Source organism: Anguilla rostrata, chromosome 3, assembly GCF_018555375.3.
Source record: "Anguilla rostrata isolate EN2019 chromosome 3, ASM1855537v3, whole genome shotgun sequence".
Taxonomy (NCBI): Eukaryota; Metazoa; Chordata; class Actinopteri; order Anguilliformes; family Anguillidae; genus Anguilla; species Anguilla rostrata.
The window spans coordinates 44,296,038-44,314,472 of record NC_057935.1 but is presented as its reverse complement, the minus strand read 5'-3'; the positions used below and the strand labels follow the sequence as shown (position 1 = coordinate 44,314,472).

At 40.6% G+C, this 18,435-nt stretch overlaps 2 protein-coding genes across 3 annotated transcripts; both read right to left on the bottom strand.

Annotated features, from left to right (window-relative positions):
• Nucleotides 1-1,228: 1,228 nt before the first annotated feature.
• On the bottom strand, nucleotides 1,229-12,197 carry LOC135250960 (gap junction alpha-3 protein-like). Of its 2 annotated transcripts, XR_010329048.1 has the most exons (3): nucleotides 12,005-12,197; nucleotides 4,952-6,538; nucleotides 1,229-3,268 (listed from the first exon to the last, which is right to left on the bottom strand). XR_010329048.1 is itself a non-coding variant. In XM_064327837.1 (2 exons), the coding sequence occupies exon 2, from the start codon at nucleotides 6,519-6,521 to the stop codon at nucleotides 5,154-5,156; it is 1,368 nt and encodes a 455-aa protein (XP_064183907.1). In that variant the 5' UTR covers nucleotides 6,522-6,538; nucleotides 12,005-12,197; the 3' UTR covers nucleotides 1,229-5,153. The 2 variants fall into 2 exon arrangements, 1 of the variants encoding a protein (XP_064183907.1); XM_064327837.1 differs by having other exon boundaries at nucleotides 1,229-6,538.
• Nucleotides 12,198-12,876: 679 nt separating this feature from the next.
• LOC135250959 (gap junction beta-2 protein-like) lies at nucleotides 12,877-18,377 on the bottom strand. Its single transcript, XM_064327836.1, has 2 exons — nucleotides 17,349-18,377; nucleotides 12,877-14,771 (listed from the first exon to the last, which is right to left on the bottom strand). The coding sequence occupies exon 2, from the start codon at nucleotides 14,744-14,746 to the stop codon at nucleotides 13,970-13,972; it is 777 nt and encodes a 258-aa protein (XP_064183906.1). The 5' UTR covers nucleotides 14,747-14,771; nucleotides 17,349-18,377; the 3' UTR covers nucleotides 12,877-13,969.
• Between the last annotated feature and the right edge of the window lie 58 nt (nucleotides 18,378-18,435).

Below are 18,435 nucleotides of genomic sequence, written 5' to 3'. Positions count from 1 at the left end.
TGGCAACTTGTTAGCAACACATTGTAAAATGTAACAGACTTTTTATGTAGATACACCACTTGAACGACGTATTTCAGCTTAAACACGCAGAATTACCATCTCATTGTCTTCAATGAATGCCAGGAGAGCTAAAATCCTATTTCGAGAGATATTGCCATTTAATATAGCATGCTAGCTGGCTGGGATTGCTAACCAGGCAAACTTGCAAAACCTGTTGTAAGCAGACTATTACGGGAACCTGAGAATAATGTAGCCTAATCTAGTGATAGATTCTCACCAATGTAGGTAGGCATAAATGTAAAACATAAATGTAAACAGAAAATAAAACGAATAAAATATTGAATCATACAACATGGGACTGTATTGAATTCCCTTTCTTTCTGTTAACTTTTAAGACTAAGGGTACCCCGTGCCATATTAGTTTTTACCCCAACCTTGAGGTTGAAAGTTACATTTTACTCTCGGGACTTTCGGTCAGATTGCTAGTGAATGGTATGTCCCTGAAATGTAATTGTGGTGTGTAATCATAGCCAAGCGATATTGGTTGTATATTAAAAAAATGATTAATCTATCTTCAATAGAGCAAACACAGAATAAGTTGCAACTATGAACAGTAACAGCAGTTCCCATAGGATCTTGACATCTTGATGGGAGAATATAATTCAATACAAAAGCTCCTCAACCTGGGCATCTAGCTGCCTAACATAAGTAGCTAGCTAAAAGTAAGTTACTGACAGACAGAGATTGCCAGTGCGTCATAGGTATGCATGGTCATTTTATAATATTTTCAAGTAAAAAAAACCACTGCATAGTCTGCCATTAAACCACAGGATTGTGGCCACACTAAGATTAGCACGGACTAACATAAAACAAAATAAATAGTAGCACACTGTTGACTTAATCTGCATACAGTTTATTTGTGAGTTGAACATTTGATTACATTCCTTTGTCAAGTTGATCCGAATGTGAACTGTAAGCAGAAGAAGTCTTGCACTGTGTGCCGTAGACTTTGGTTCAGTTCCATTTCAGTTCAGGAAATGAACTGAAAAATGACAATAATGTTTAATGGGGATTTTCAGTCAATTCATTAAAATTACATTCATTTCCTGAATTGAGAGAATTTAAAAGGAAATGACCCCAACCCTGAAACACAGCCATTTCATCTTGTGACTGAAATAAATTAGAGCATCACCATAAAAAAAGCCAAGAGCAAAATACATAACAGAAATTATGATACAAAAAGTTTATTTAGTCACAGTTTTGTAAACATTTGAGGTAAATTAACATTTACATCAACTTGTCCTTACAAAATCTAAATTTTATTTATACGGAAGGCACGTCTCTTAAGACAGCACTGGAACAAGCAGCGTGCTGAGCATGTCGAAAGGGGATCTACACCCTGACTGCCCCCAGAGATCTCAGCAAGGCCACAACGCAACTTTCTTTCCTTTGGGTGGGTTCCTACAAGCCACCCCTGGGGTAGTGCTCTTGCAGGAGTGGCACAAGTGACTGTGCGTGTTTGTGTGGGAGGGGCTTTGACATCAGACCCTGGGATTCAAGAAATCAATGTTTAATACTGTGCTGCTAATTAGGGTGTGGTTGGGTGGGGCTTATTACCAAAGCAAGTACATAACATTCTTTCAACATTAACATTAGCAGCAACCTGATTATGATGTCATGGCACTACAGACGGTGATGTAAGAGGCTGAAAGTGCCTTTATTTTAAAAATATTTTTGGTTTTATGGTTCTTTTAAATGTACAAAGTTTCGACAATTGTTTCAGACAAAGAGAAAGAGTCCTAAACTCAACAAATAAGCTAATTAAAATATTGTATTCTACAAGTCATTTCTTAAAATCACATTTGATGCTATTTTTTATTTCATAATACTGTATTTAATATTAAGAGCTGCTGTGTTCACTGTTAAGACATTTTAGTATTTCAATATTTAAAAACACTGACAGAGTCTGGTTCTACCGTTCTCTCCCTACCAAGATAGATTTGTTTTTGGTTTTTTTATGTGCAAGTCTTGATCTACTAAACTGTAAACTTTAAGAAGCAAAATGACAAGAACACGCATGTTTGGTAATTTTTGTATACATTAACATATGTGAAAATAAAAGTAACATATACATCTGGGAAAGTGACCTTTTTCTTTTTTTGCAAATGTGATACCATCTTGAACAAAGTTTTACAAAGGTTCCCATCTAACTGAAAGTATCTTGAACAGTTTTGCCTTGTGTATGTGCAATATTCTGTATTATTCATAGTTTATTCCGACCTCCCTGAAATGTCAGATACCTTATAAAATAGGCATTACATTTCACATCTTTAAGATGGAAGACATATATTTGCTCATTATAGTAATACTTTGGGAGTGAATTATTAAATAATATGAATATAAGTTTAAACACAGAGGAACAGGGAGAAGAAGGGGCCTTGACTCCAGGGTTGTCCTTAATACACTAGGGGCTCTTGCCTTCATCTGTTCATTTTGTACCACATTCAGTCGTCAAGGCAACATCAACAAAAAAAAGTCAGCCAGTCATTTTATTACTGACTACAGTTAAGCAAATTGCCCCTTTTTATTTTCTTCATTATTTTTAATATAACTTTTAAAAAATTAATAAAACTGAAAAAGATTTTAAGGTGTCATATATGGAACTGTGCACAAAATATTCTCCACAGTCCACAATGTACTACTGTATTTATGATGGCAATAAAGTCTTCATTTAATAATAATGATAAAAACTCTTTACAGTCTTTACAGTCAAATCATAGTTTTAAAATAATGAGTTTGCTGACTAGAATAAATCACGAAAACATAAAAATATGTGGCTTTATATACGGAGCTAACTGAACTGATGTTTTACTGTAAAATTTTTGAGTTCAGAGGGTATTGGGGGCATGGGGGTCCCATCACATAGAATTATTTTTTACAGACACAGTGATGGTCAGTTTTTGTGAAGGCATGTCTCTATGGCAGACAAAAGATTGGGCAGTCATGGGTAAAAGAAAACAGCATCCATTGTCTGCACAAAATAATATTCTTCATTCAATTGCTGGTGACTACCGCTTGATCATCTCAAATCACTCTTCTCCCAAATTCTTTGCAGTTGCATTTGCTTTTTTAAAAGAGTATATTTGCATAATTCTCCTCTTCATCCTCCACTCTTTGGTTGGATTGAGTTTTTTTTTTTCTTCTCAAAAGAATAAAAGTCACAGCAGGGCCTGGAATGGCAGTGCCTGGTCTGGCACAGAGCTCCAACCTGTGGCGCAGAAGAGGACCTGAAATGTCTGCACATAAACACGGTGAACAGCAGGACATGTCAGAAGCTCATTCATCCCTTGTGTTCCACCCACAGTCTTCTTGCATGTTTTATTTCCAGAGGTCCCATAGATAAGACTGTATGTGTGCGTATGTGAATGTGCATGTGTGCGCGTTTCCATGGATTGTTTCTAGCTGGAGAACCACTCCTTTCCTTTATATATGTTCATAATTCTTGATATTAAAGCCAAATATGTCATTTTCTAACATGTTTTTATTATGTGAATGATCCTATTCTATCTACAGATTGATTTAGCACCTAATCTCTCTGACCCCATGATATTTTTAGTCAATTTTGTGAATGAGTTACTGATTAGCTGAAGGGTTTGTGAAGGGATTAGTGATTGGTTTGCAGTTCTGTGAAAGGTTTAGTGATTGGTTGCTAGTTCTATGAAGAGACCAGTGATTGGGTGAAGATTCTATGAATTGCATAGTAATTGGCTGATGCTTCTGGTTAAAAGGGTCTGGTAACTGATTGACAGTGGGTAAAACCAAGACAGAGAATGAACTTGCAGACCTGTTGGTGAATCAGTGAGTTGTAGTTTCACATTGACAGATTTCAACTACATTTGGGGAAAAAAAACATTGAAGGGGCCTTTCCATACGTTGGTATCTAATCTATTTTCAGAATGTGAAAAAAAGATTCAAATTAAGATGCAGTGTAGATAACTGCATATAATGCTAAATGATTTGTATTCATTGGCAGGAATAAATAAACAAATAAAATTAACATTCCTAATTATTTCAATAACAGACAAAAAAGGTATTTCCTTATATGAAACAGTACTGGCTAGTCTAAAGCCAGTGGTGCCTACACTAGTCTCTAGTCTTTCAATGCTGCAGTATTATGTTACAAGTAGAACATGTATTCTCAAGGGCACTGCAAACACCACCATCATTTGGGGTCATTTAATTAAAATAATATATTTATATTCTGTGTATATTTATACAACTATTTACAAGCTATTCTTACAGATCACATATGATGACACCCTATTTTTCAAGACAATTAACCCCTGATGAAACTGCCAAGGCAGCATGAGTTCTTTCCCATAAAAAATAAATGAACTGATAGAAAACATCAGCAACAGCACCTATGCAGAGCCTCATACCACCTCAACACTAAGCAACTACTCTGCTTGGTCTAAAAACAGCCTGCACTACAGGAGAGTCATCGGGACATCACAACCTCTTCCTCCTGCTCATTTAGCTCTTTGCACTGCTAGCGCCCCCATTTCCAAAAACATCAACTGAACATTAACAGACAGGACCTACTCAGATGGGCCAAAGAAACTGAAACTGGAAAAAACCTAGAGTTCTAGTATCAATTACACAAAAGAAAAACTAAACAAAAATAAATAAATAAATGAGTAACACGTACATCTCTAGAATTTCCTTGCATGCCAAGAACACACACACACACACACACACACACACACACAAAATTAGCTGGAATGAATGCAGCTGCTGCAGCCACCATGTCAATCCATCTAGCATTTTATCTGTATGGTCTGCATCCCTCTCAGACCCCTCCCCTCTCCACCCCCCAACCACAGCAATGCCTACAGGAAATACACTCGCATTTAAAGAGTAACAAACCTGTCCAGGGTACGCTACAACTCACCGATTGCACTGCGGGTCAGGTCTCGCTGTTTACAGATCTATACCAAGAGTATCCCAGGTCCAGTGCCCTGTCTCACACCACTGCTGGTATTTCATTCCTCAATTTGTTAATATATTTTTATATGTACGAACATATATAAACAGGGAGATGGCGGGTGGGCGGTGGGGTGGGGGGGGGGGGTAGGTGGGGTGGGGAGGGGGGTCTAGACAGCCAGGTCATTAGGTCTGACCCTGACGCTGCTGGTCTTGCTGGCCCGACTCAGCCGCCGGGTATCCATGGCAACCAGGGGCGCCTCATGCATCTCCACCATGGTGGTGACGCGACCCTTGTCTGGCGGTAACTGCTCGCCGTCGTCCAGGGGCGGCGGCTGCTCCTGTGGCTGGTCGCCATGGATACTGCCATCAGAGATAGGAGAGGAAGTCGGGGAGGGGGACGAGGGGGAGGAAGGGCTTTTGGAGGGGCAGGGGGACTCGGGCTTCCTCTCCAGAGTCTGCAGCCGCTCGGTGGCCTGGTTGGCCCAGTTCTGCTCCAAGGCCCGCCGCTGGTGCTGCTGCTGCTGGTGGTTGTTGTTGTTGCTGGTGTAGAAGGAGGAGATCAGCTCCCGCGGGTCCTCCATTTTGAACTCGGCCGCGGGCCCCGCTGGTAATGGGTACGCCCCGCCCCCTGCCGCAGTCACCTCTGTGTAGTTCGGCGGGTAGCAGAGGACGGGGGCAACAGTTCTCGGGGCAGGGATTGGGGTAGCGGGGCCGGGCTCAGACTCCGGGTCAGCACAGGGCAGCGACTCATGCTCGGGTGAAGCCTCATTGGTCATGCCCTGCTTGACCTTCTTCCATCCCAGGTGATAGATCTCTAACAAATTCAGCAAAAGGGACACGCAAGCCACCACAAGCATAAATATGATGAAGATTGTTTTCTCCGTGGGCCTGGAGATGAAGCAGTCCACCGTGTTGGGGCAGGGCCAGCGGGCGCACTTGTACAGTGGCCGCAGCTGGAAGCCGTAGAGGAAGTACTGGCCCAGGATGAACCCCACCTCGAACAGTGTCTTAAAAATGATGTTGAACACGTAGGTGCGCAGCAGGGCACCCCTGATGCGGATCTTCCCGTGCTCGTCTCTGATCGGTGGCTTCTCCTTTTTGCCGCCGCCCCCTCTCCCGCCTCCACCAGCATTCGCCCCGCCCCCTCCCCCGTTCTTAAAGAGGAGCTCCTTTTCCTCCTGCAGCCGGATCTTGCGCAGCTCCTCCTCCTTCTCCTTGCGCTTCTCCTCCATGCGGACGATGTGCAGCACGTGGCCCAGGTAGATGAGGGTGGGCGTGGAGACGAAGATGATCTGCAGCACCCAGAAGCGGATGTGGGAGATGGGGAAGGCCTCGTCGTAGCAGACGTTCTCGCACCCGGGCTGCTGGGTGTTGCAGGTGAAGTCGGACTGCTCGTCGCCCCACACATCCTCAGCCGCCGCCCCCAGGATCAGGATCCTGAAGATGAAGAGGACCGTCAGCCACACCTTGCCGATCACCGTCGAGTGTTCTTGAGCATTCTCCAACAGCCGCCCCAGAAAGCTCCAGTCACCCATCCTTCACGATTTCCAGCCTGGGGAGAAAGTGCAGGTCAGCATAAACATGGTGGACGAAGGTGGTGGGAGAAAGAGGGAGATGGTTTTTATGTAAAAATAATTCTGAGAAACACAAAGCTGTCGCCTCTCCTATTAATACTGTAAAAAAATGGTTGACCCATGGTGATTTTTGACACAGTTCTGGTCCATCCATTTATTTTTTTAAAAGAAGACAGACAGCTTGGGCACTGATGAGTATGATGTAATAGTAAAAACCACATAGGACAGACATGCTGTGGTTTGTATAAGAGTGAAAAGATTTTACTCTAAGTGGAATGGGAGTAACAGAGGTGAGTTTCAGAGGTAAGGTGCCAGGAGAAGACCACAGACAGACCATCTGTGCACCCCCACTGTACAAGCTGTATAAGATGAAATGTTCAGTGACAATTACTTTTGTGAGTAATCAAGTTATGGTGTCTGTTAAATCACATGTTGTTGTAGTCTGTATTGGTATACTGTTTGCTGTTAGTGTTTGTTTTGTGTTTCTGTAAGTTTATTATTTTTCACATCCTCCGTCCCAGTATTTTCATTCTCCCGGTCACTTGTCTCCCCAGTGCCGTCTCTGTGTCTGTGTTCCCTGAGCTGCTTCACTCCCCTGTATTTGCGTGATTTCACTATTCGGGTGGTTCCGGGTTTTCGTGGTTTCCCCCCTTCTTTCCAGTCTCGTTTTACTTACTTCCTGCTTATATCTAGTTTTACTAATTTCTACTAATCCTTACTAACTTATAGATTGTAAAGTACTAACCTCATTAATATACTAACATGTTAATATTACTAATGGATTAACAAACACTAGTTTTGGGTTTTTGATAGTTTAAATCACTATACTAATACATTAACCATTCTCCCCTTTTCCATGCTGCGCTGTAGCTCCGCCCCTTTTCTTTCTAGTCTGCCCTAACGCTGAGTTCTGCAATTGCCTGCACCTGTCTCTTGCTCTATCTGCACCTCTCTCTCTCTCTGCACGTGTTTTACCTGCTAAACCCAGGCCGTCTGTTATCATTGTTGTCTATGTGATTCCAGTCCGCGTTTTGTCAGTCCCCTGTCATTTAATTAGTTATCCTAATGTTCTTCACCTGGATGTTGTTTGTTACTCCGCCCTCACTAACGTAACCCCTCCTTGATTGTTACCTTCCCCAGTGTATAAATGTCAGTCTTTTCCACCAGCTCCCTGTCAGAACGTTGATCGTATTCACTGTGCCGATGTTTTGTAAGCCTTTGTTTATCGAGATTCCTGAGACGCCTTTTCCATACGACTTCGAGTTTGCCTGCCCCTTTTGTTTGATTGCTTTCTGGTTTGACCTTCGCTTTGTTTTGGCTTCTCTTTTGCCTGTTCCTTTGTACCTTCGCCTATCTGATCACCTGGTTTTTGATTTTTTGCCTGTTTACCACTATTCTTTTGGAAACTCGATTTTGTACCGTCCTATCTCTGATTACCTGGCTTTGAACTTTGGACTGAATAAAGACAACGTTTTTTGGATTTCCCTGGTCTGCGTTTGGGTCCTTGCACAGAACATCACACATCTTTGCTTATTATTCTAATTGAGTTGTTAAATGGTGGTATTGTGTTAAACTATTTTGTCAGTGTTGAAATAAATTGCAAGCCTCTGTTAAAAAAAACCCTTTTCCCCTCATTCCATTCAAAATGATTATCATTAGAGGCCAGTGTCTAATTTAAATGGCCCTTGGCTGTTATGAGAACTTAAATAGTTATCTCTGTGTTAAGCTATTGCACCCGTGCTTACTTTACATCATTGTATCAGAGTAAAATTGTGCTATTTGTCAAGGTCAAATACATATACTAGCAGAAGCTCTTATTGACGAATGCAAAGATTAACCCAACACATTTACATTAGTTCATGTAAATGTGCGATGTCTATGTAATTTCTCTCACTCTGTCTCTTTTCTTTTTCCCCCACTCTTCATCCTTCTGTTACCCCCCCTTTCCATTTCCAGATCATACTCACATTTTTCCTCTGTCCCTCTTTCTCTCTAGCTCTGCTAATTTTTCTTTATCTCCCACTCTCTCTCCAACCTACCCACTCCGCTGTGCAGCAGGTATGTGCTGAGCTGCACAAAATGGCCCTGACAGCTGAAGGCAAAGGGGAAAGTCAGGGGGTTCTGGGGTTTGGGAATAGTCACCCTTATCTCATCCTTATGGGACTATCAGGGACTGACTGCCTCATCCTGAACTCTATAGTAATGTGAAAACGTGGTACTGGCAGCTCATTGACCCCAAAGAAAGACAAAATTGACAAAATAGTGTCAGCTGAAGAGGTTGTAGCAGTTGATTTATATCTTAGATGTGATCTGTGTTTGTCTGAGAAAGGTTGTACATATCACTCTTATACATTTTTATTGCATTTTGCTCTATGTATTACATATAACATTTTGTTTGCCAGATCCCCCCCTCTTATCATACTAAGCATTCAACCTCATGGTGGGCATTTTGAAAGTTGCACCAAAACTTTACTGTAGAGGGGACTTCTTCAAAAAATTTCTATTTTTTTTCTTTTGCGAGTACTGAGAGTAAAAGATTACTGTCATGATATTTGTACACATAACAGATTTGTCATGAAACAGACATTATCATGAATAATATAAAAAGGCCGATTTTCTGAACTAGCAGTCACACATCATAGTACAGTAAAAACTGGTGATATAATTTACTGTATCTAGCACTTGTATCACATATTTTTCCCAACTATTCATGAGTCTGTGAACTATTCATGACTCTCTGTGTGATTTCCAGTCCACTTAAAAGTCCTCCTAGTTTGACTTAGATTAGGTCAGAGTAAAAACTGCTTGAACTGGACTTCATGTGTTTACAGCTATGTATAATTGTACAAAATGAGTATTGTACCTTATCGGACCGGTGTTCTGTAGTTGTTCCAATTACCTTTGGTATGCACTTATTGTACGTCGCTTTGGATAAAAGCGAAATAAAATGTAATGTAGCCAAATAAATGTAATGTAATGTTAAAAGTGCAGAAAGGTTTCTAGTTGTGCTATGTCGATTATGATGACATGCTTGTAGCATGTGGATACAGTCTGTACTTTTTGTATGTTTTAGGCATCTCAAATCAGAAAACACTTCTATTTATTGTTTATTGTGTTTACTTGTGTTTATTATAAATTAACTGTATGCATGTGAAATCAAATGTATCTATTCCACTATATTTTAATATTCTGGGGGTTAATAGGAACAACTCTGTTTCTACAAAGGAGGAATGATACATTTAAATTAAAAGCTATTTAGAAAACTGGTTAGCTCTATTTGTTAAGATTATACATGGGAGGAGTGCTTTTTGTGGTGTTGTATTACCTGACGTAAATGCTATCCTCCCCCCCCAAAAGAAATGCACATATGTATGAAAATTTAATACTAATTTCATTCTAGAACCGATCCATTAAAAATATTTAAATGCTGTATATTTATTATTTTGTTGCATGATTCTATAATGTAATTTTGTTACACCACTCATGAACATCATAAGGTGACTTTGTTAATAAATTTAGTTTTATTTATTAATTCCAGCAAGCAGCCTAATCCATCGGGTTATGAGCCAAATGAGATGTGATTACTATTTTATTATTAGGAATGCGTGTGCATCATTTTTTGAGGCTGGAGCAGACTATGATTGTTTTGAGGTATTAGATGGTTCCAAAACTGCAGTTTTGGTTTCTGTCTGATTCTCTCTGTATTTGCCATGCTTGCACTCCAACTGGGCATCTTGGGTTGGTGTGATATTAGTTTACATAATTAAATCACTCAAATAAAGTTGCTCCTCAAGATGGGATGTTTCAAGGTGTCTCATTTAGAAATGGTTTAAGATTATATTTTACAATGGCTGCTGTAGTTCACATATTTACATGGTCAGGCGTGAGAATTTGGGGACGTAATTTGATGCTCTCATGAGATGTCACAGTTGTTGTCATGTGAATTTGCCACACCTTGACTGATGTCACTGATATTATCTTTATAACTGCAGGTCTGAACCATATCTCTTTATATTTTTAAAGAGCAGTAGCTTTTGATTCGCTCATATTAAAGTTGATAAGTCATTTGCAATTGTCCGATTATCAATGTGTTTTTCTAATTGTGTTTGTTAGTACCACTATGCAACCTACATTTTTACAAAGAACGTTAAACAGGAGGTAGCACAGTAACATACCTAATAACACCTAATTTGATTAATTGTTGATAAATCACGTGCACGTCCATGTAAATTAATAGTTCATGTTTTCGATTATTAAGGCAGGCTTATTTGGCTAAATTACCATTTACCGTTTTTCTGTGTGTCTGCATATCTGACCAATGAAAGTGTGCAGTGTTACAATAAGTAGGATGAGTCCATTTGTTTTGTACGATCGCGTGTGCACATTATTCACTGCAGTTTATTTATTTAGTTGTTGGCCGACCAGTTCATTCATAATCGTTACCACTAAATGTCATTTGGGAAAAGTACAGAAATGAGCATTCGTAAAAATCTAAACAAGGATGGTGTTCCAAAAGAATTCGTAGTGTAATATGTGAGTACGGTAATAAGGGCGCGAGGGCCCCGCGTGAGGCCCCCACCCAGGGCAAGTGCTGGTCTCATCAGATTCTAAAATGCTGATCAAGGCAAATATTTCGCCACATCGACTGATCGTTCACTGAGCAATAAACGTAGTCGATGAATAGGTTAAAGAAACTCCCTTAAACCAGAGTTTAAATATTATTTGACCAACTGTTTTTCAGTAATTGAATTTTGTTTAGGCCTGTACACAATGTGCAATAATTATGCAGGCTAGTCATAATAATAATTATTAGTTGGTGATATTTTTAAAAATACGCACCCATCGAGTGAATTCCTTTAATGCAAAAGAAACAGAAGATTTCTGGCCGTTTTACTACTTCTGTTTAATTTAAACTTTTGGGTCTAGGTTCACCACGTCACAATGAAGACTATCCATTTCAATTTAGTTGTATTAACTGCTTAAAATGTGGGGGGTTTAATGTGGTGACAAGCCGTCTGACAACCAGACAATGCGGAAGGTACCAGACGAATTTCCATAGAAGTCGCAGCTTTTGACTCTGTGTGTCGTAACTATTGTTTAAGCTGATGGTTATCGTCGAGTTAACTGACACCAGTGCAATGTTTTTTTTTTTTAAATTCATAAATGTGTTTTTTTAAAATAAATCAGTTCGTGTAATAATTAAAACGTCTGGAGTAGCAACATCACCATCACACTCTTTGTTGAACTTGGTCAATCAAGGCGTTCACACGCACCAAGTTCTCCATTATACCTCGGTCTGGGGTTTTCAGACTTATCGACAGCTAAATCAATATCCGGCTGTCACATTTTGATAGCGCTGGATATCATAGAGCCGTCCCAGGTAGGAGCATCCCACCCCTCTCCCCCCTCGCCCCCCAAAATGCCCAGCGGCCCTGCCAGCTTACCGAACTCCTCTGAAAGCCGCCAGCCAGCCAACTTATCTCAAGCAAAGCCTTCTTCACGCGTGGATTCGAGGCCGGTCTCGCGCAGCCAGAAAAGCTAGATTTTCGAAGCGAATTGAAGTTGGAGATGGGGTTCCGCGAAGCGCTGCTGCCTCCGGTTCCCTGCCATCGCGACTGTCACATTGTGTGACCATGCATGACTGAATCCCGAGAGTCATCAGCCTGCACGCGCGCACGCCACGCCCCTGCCAAATTCGAATAACTAATTTCACCGAAATCTACAGGGATCCTCACATTAATATTACTTGTGGTGGGAAGAGGGGACATGGCATATCGTTTACAACTCTTATGTTGTTGCATCATTGCTTTCTGGATTTCAGTGAAGTGCTGGAGCTGTGTGTTATTAAAATGGTAATCATTATTTTAAAAAAACATTCTCTGAAAATCGCACTTTATGATTTGCAGAATTGAGAATTTAAAATTCGACGCATATCAAAAAGATGCTAGGTCGGTGCTGCAGCTGTGAGCAGTAGTTGGTGATAGTTACAAAACTAACTAGTATAAATGACTGTTGTTCCCATTCAGCTATAACCTAGAAACGTACTGCCCCACTTCGGTTGTCCGTGGACGCACACCGTGTGTAATATAGGTTAAATAATTTTTTCATACTGCAAGTGGGCCTACCAATTCTGAGAAACACTAGATTTTCTTACATTTCTGAAACAGGACGGATATGTATATTGTATATTTGGATCCCGATTCGCAGCTCACGATTTGACCTTCAGCATCATATTGCACAGCTAGGATCCACTTTTATTTATATCCTGAAGAGACAAAAAAACTTATTTTACTGAATAAGGCAAAGTTCTCATTTATTATAATTTTTTTTTATTAAAAGTATTCAAGTAATGTAAAAAAAGTATTTGTGCACATTGATATCAGTGTATGGGTTTCTACTAAAAGAGGTCACGCAAATAATATATATTTTTTAAAAATGAAATACAATTCAATACATTGAAATCCTTCAGTTGACATGATCATGCATCCTATAAAACTTTCAACCAACTGCAAAGCAATCTGTAACATCCATGAAGGACCACTGACCATGTGCATGATCAGCCCTCATAATCTTACAAATTCTGTGAAGGACAGAAAAATAACCTCAAGACCAGCTTCAAGGTTCCATGGTTTGCAGTAATGGGAACAGCACTGGGGAACGGAACTGCAGGGTTCCAGAACTTACAGATTTGTCCGCACAATTCACTGCCAGATGAACAAGCACAAATACATCGAGTTACATGTTGTACAAGGTTCATGACAGATATTAAGGTTTCATCACCCTTGTCAATAAAATAATCTCGAAGTCTAGGTGAAATGACCATTATAAATGATGGCACGGGGTTTTAGAATATTAAATTGGACTAAAAAGCAAAAAAAACTCAAAGTGTTTAGCTGTTACCTATATTAAGAAATAAAACAGAAAACAATACAACCAGTGACAGTGGTCAAGGCTGAAGTGAATACATCATTGACATAACTTCATTTTTCACCTTCATTTGTTGATTTAAATAGCAAAGCAAATCACGTTCCTGACTTCTATACTATGAGAGGGCTAGCGGGAAGTACTAAACCTTAGTCCCTGCTCAGGGAAACTCAAGCATGTGGAAGCTACACTGCCTCACTAACGATCTATAATGCAAGGCATAACACTTTTTGGTCCTACAACATCTCTTAGGTTCAACCGGTCATTTTCATGCACCAAAGCCAATCATATTACTGCTCTTTCACTGGAGCAACTGGTGCATGAATAAAAGCAGTCTTCTTGCAGTATATTAGTATAGCCACTAGGGGACACTGTGGGATTGAGTCCCCTTGCAAATTATTTTGTTTAACGTCATTTTGCTTTCTGGATCATGGTGGTTTTAGCACAGCAGCAGTCAATGGCACCAGGGCAGAGTGACTTCCTTCTCACAGAGCTTTCGCATTGGATGACTGTAACATCTCATTCTTCTCATTCTGAGACAGGGCCTTTTCCTCAGCAAGCATGATACGGCGGCGCTGGCGGTTCTGCCTCCGGTGGGAGCAGCGTATCAGCGCCTTGCAGATGAGGTAGAACAGCTCCGCCACGTTCAGCACCATGCAGATAGCCGACGAGCACACCATGAAGAGGGTGAAGACCGTCTTCTCAGTGGGCCGGGAGATGAAGCAGTCCACCTTGTTTGGGCAGGGCCACTGTTCGCACTTGACGAGCCGCGGCATCTGGAAGCCATTGTAGATGAAGTACAGGATGTACATGAAGCTGCCCTCGAAGATCAGCCGGAAGAACAGACTGGAGGTGTAGGTCCACCACAGCGGCCCGGTGATGGACAGCCGGCTCTTGCGCAGGTCCTCCAGGTCACCCTGCACCTGGTCGCCGTTTTTGCGCAGAATAGTCTTCTTGGTCTCGCGCTTGCGGTAGGCCACGTGCATGGCCACCAGCAGCGCCGGCGTGGAGACGAAGATGAGCTGCAGGCACCAGAGCCGGATGTGCGAGACGGGGAAGAAGTGGTCGTAGCAGACGTTCTTGCAGCCGGGCTGCTGCGTGTTGCAGGTGAAGCCGGCTTGCTCGTCGCCCCACACGCTCTCCGCCGCCAGCACCAGGATCATGATGCGGAAGATGAAGAGGACCGACAGCCAGATCTTCCCCAGGCTGGTGGAGTGCTTGTTGACTCCGCCCAACTGGGCGTACAGTGCCCCCCAGCTCATGCTCCTCACACTCGGCTCAAAACACCTGAGAGAGAAAAAGAGATGGATTGAGAATGAGGGAGGGATGGAAGAAGAGAGAGGGAGTGGTGGGCAGAGGGGAGAGAAAGAGGGATGGTGGGATAGAGACAGAGAGAGAGAGAAATTAGAGGAAATGATGGAGAGGGAGAGGAGGAGGTGGGATAAAGAAGGTTGAAAGATTGGTGGAGGTAGAAAGAGAGAGAACAGGAGAGAGAAGAGAGGGAAATGGATAATCTGGCACATTGAAAGTGGGGAAAGAAGGACAGAGGATAGAAGCGGGAGAGATGTGATGCTAATTACAGAATGCACATCTACAGAGAGATGCGCAGCTGGACAGCTGGAGAGATGCGCAGCTGATGAAGACGAAGGGAGGCAAAACGCTCCCCGTTGCACTGATTCTGAACTTGCTTACACTGTTCTTCACAATTCAGAAACTCTCCAGAGTAGTTGCGGAATATCACAGCAGAATTTTCCTTTTTACTCAACTGTGGCCAGTGTTGCGCCACGACGGCATTATTATTTAGGGAACAGTAAATTATTTGAACTGTCAAAGAGATTGATAGTCACAATAAATTAAGAATAACTAGGCCTATATCCAGTTTGGTAAGTTCACTGCCTCCCTCCGGTAGTGGCTCTCCTACAACATTACTTTGATTATTGCTTTTCAGAATATAATTACATCTTAGACAAACGACAGAACATTCTATCTGAACTTGTTTATGACAGTCACTGGTCATAACATCGTCCCTCCCCTCATCACCCTGACAGGTCATGTGTTTGCTTGAGCACCAAACTGCCAACTCTGGAGCGCCCGTATTGACAAATGCCGCCGGCCTGACAGCAGGGTTGAAAATAAAATGGAATTTGTAACGCTACGCAGAGGCAAAAATGTCGAATTGTCCAAAAACTGAACAGGTAAGCTTATATGTTCAAACAGGTAATTTGATGAAAGAAATCCTGAAATTAATGTAGGTCTACAAATCGCGTACCATTTATTTATTCGCGAATACATTAAATTAATTTATGGGCTATTTATTAGTTTACTCATTTCTTCTCATTTTTAAAATGTATGATAGATGATAGCCTAATTGCGAAAGATGCTGAATTACGTTTGTAAAAAATAAAATAAAAATAAAAAATACTTTAAAAATCCTACAGCACAAAATGAGGCGGAACTGGACGCTAGATGGAGCGAACGGTTTAGGTTACATTTCTTCTTGTTTCCCCCCTCAGGTAAAGGCCATTTCATAAACTAGTTGAATGACCTGCGATGATTACACCCAAGTCTAATTAAACCAAAAGAAAAGGATATGAGTTGATAAGATGAAACAACGACTTGTCATACAGTCGCCTATAATAGGCTAGTTATTGAAAGTAACGTTCCGGATTATATAGAATTATTTAGCGTCAAGACGGATAGGCCAATATTTCAGTAAATCCAAGGATAAAACTGAGGATATTCATAATTAAAAAAGAAAACCGATTTAAGGACAGTCCAGTGGTGTCGGACAAAAACGGGCGTGTAGCCGACAAATTCTGACAAAGGGTGGTTTTATACGCTCATATGCTCTCTGTCTTGCAACAACGTGTTGTGAGTTCAAAATACAGTAGCCTATGCTGGTGGTACCCATTTCAGAGTATGGATTAGCCTACTATTTAAATGCTACCCGGAAAATGGTATTGAAATAGGTGGATTCAGCAAACGTGGGATATCAGCAGAAGTGGGACACTTAGCCTAAGCTTTGCATTACTCGGCTATGTACGAATCAACAGCCAATAAAAAAAAAAACATTCTTGAATTGTTGCTACAATAGTTACTCTCATTCAACAATTGTTTTTATTGGACTGACGTGTTTACAGTGGGCGTGGTCAGACGTCAAACTAAGATTGAAGCTACCAAAAGTGTCCCACACTTGCTGAATCCACCCTATTATTTTTAATGTGGACGCGAACAGGCTAAACGAAGAAAGCAAATCATTATATTACCTAAATTATATAGGTAATATTCCTTATTTGACAAAGAATCAAAAGATGCAAACCAGAATCCATGTAAAATTAATAACAGATCAACGTCTATTATTAAAAGAAATAAAACGAACAGTGGCTACCAACAATAAAATATCGAATAGGCCTAATGATAATGAAAATGGTAAAATGTAGGCTAAAAAGTAGCTCCAAAAGAAATTGATACAGACAGGATGGCACATTATATAGCCTAGGCTAGCGAATAAAAATATAAAAAGAAATTCATTTTAAAGAAACGACGAAACAAAGTGACAGATTTAAAGGAGGAAAATGTCTACGGATTCGTTCATCAATCTCACAATATCCAAATAGGCTATGGAATGATTGTGCGATTATTATCAAACACAACACTGATTATCAGAACGTAATTTAAATTAAGCCTAACTACCGACTTCATTTAAACGAATAAGTAGTAAATATTGTATTCGTCTTTTCGCAAATCTATTATCAGTTTATCATCTGTCTCCAGTAGACTATTCATTTTACTAGCCTATAGCAGTAACTGGTAGACGGCTTATTGCTTACCCAAAACATTCATTACAATGTTAAAAGATCTTACCTTTCTCACAAAAATGTCAAAACACTTCCATTACATTCAGCTCGGCTCGCAGAAATTAACGAGTATTTCAGAAGAGGGCCACAACTAGTGACGCTGCTAATACTTATTTGGAGTTCAGGAGATGCGCTATGAACAGTGACCACTTCACCTGTTATATTTAGTTGAGGATCCACCTGATTGTAAGGGCGGAGCTTAATGGGCTCTAAATTCCGAGCCAAACCCTGAGCTCCAATCATGTTAAATTCTATTATGTGACGTTAAAAACAGTGCTTATTTGGCTATTCTTGGAAATTCATAGCAATTGAGAAGTTATAACATATACTATATGTTATACGAACACATAAACATATTGCAGTCGCTCTCGCTCTATTAGCATAACTAGAAATTCAGGTTTATCGAATGGTTATTTCGTGGAATGTTATGACACAAAAGTGACGTCAGCTACAACATTCGTTAGTAATTCTTGCTTTCATTATTATAATTTGTTTTTTTAGTACGAATAATATTGAAGAACAATAATAATAATTTACTCCATCCATCCCGCTTATTCCTGTTCAAAGCCGTGGGTGGGCAATTTACACGTCCCAGTCATCCTGCACGTCTTTAGACTGAACCCGGGACTTTATTTCTGTTAGGCGACAGTGATATCCACTGCACCACCATGGAGCCTAAAATAATACAAAAATGTAAATAATAATAATAATAATAGGAAAATGATACCCTATAATGTTTTTTTCACCTTTTGAACGTATATAGAAAAGGCTATCAAATCACAAAATACTTTGCTTGGAAGTGATGTTCTCCCTACCAGCATTACTATGGGCTGGCCCAGAACCAGCCCTAAGGTTGTTGTAGTTCCAAAATGCTCATAAATCATACCCATCTTTAACGGAATTGTGTGTCCCAAGGATGGCTTTGGCCCTAAAAGATTGCATATACAGTCATTGCCAGCGGACAGCTCTGGGTCACCATATTCCTCAATACCGTTTCGGTTTTTCTGCACAACTCCTTTGATCTATCTCCACAGACTTTAGCTATTTACATTATTAATGAGACAGCAGCTTAAGAATCATGTCTTCTGTACCAT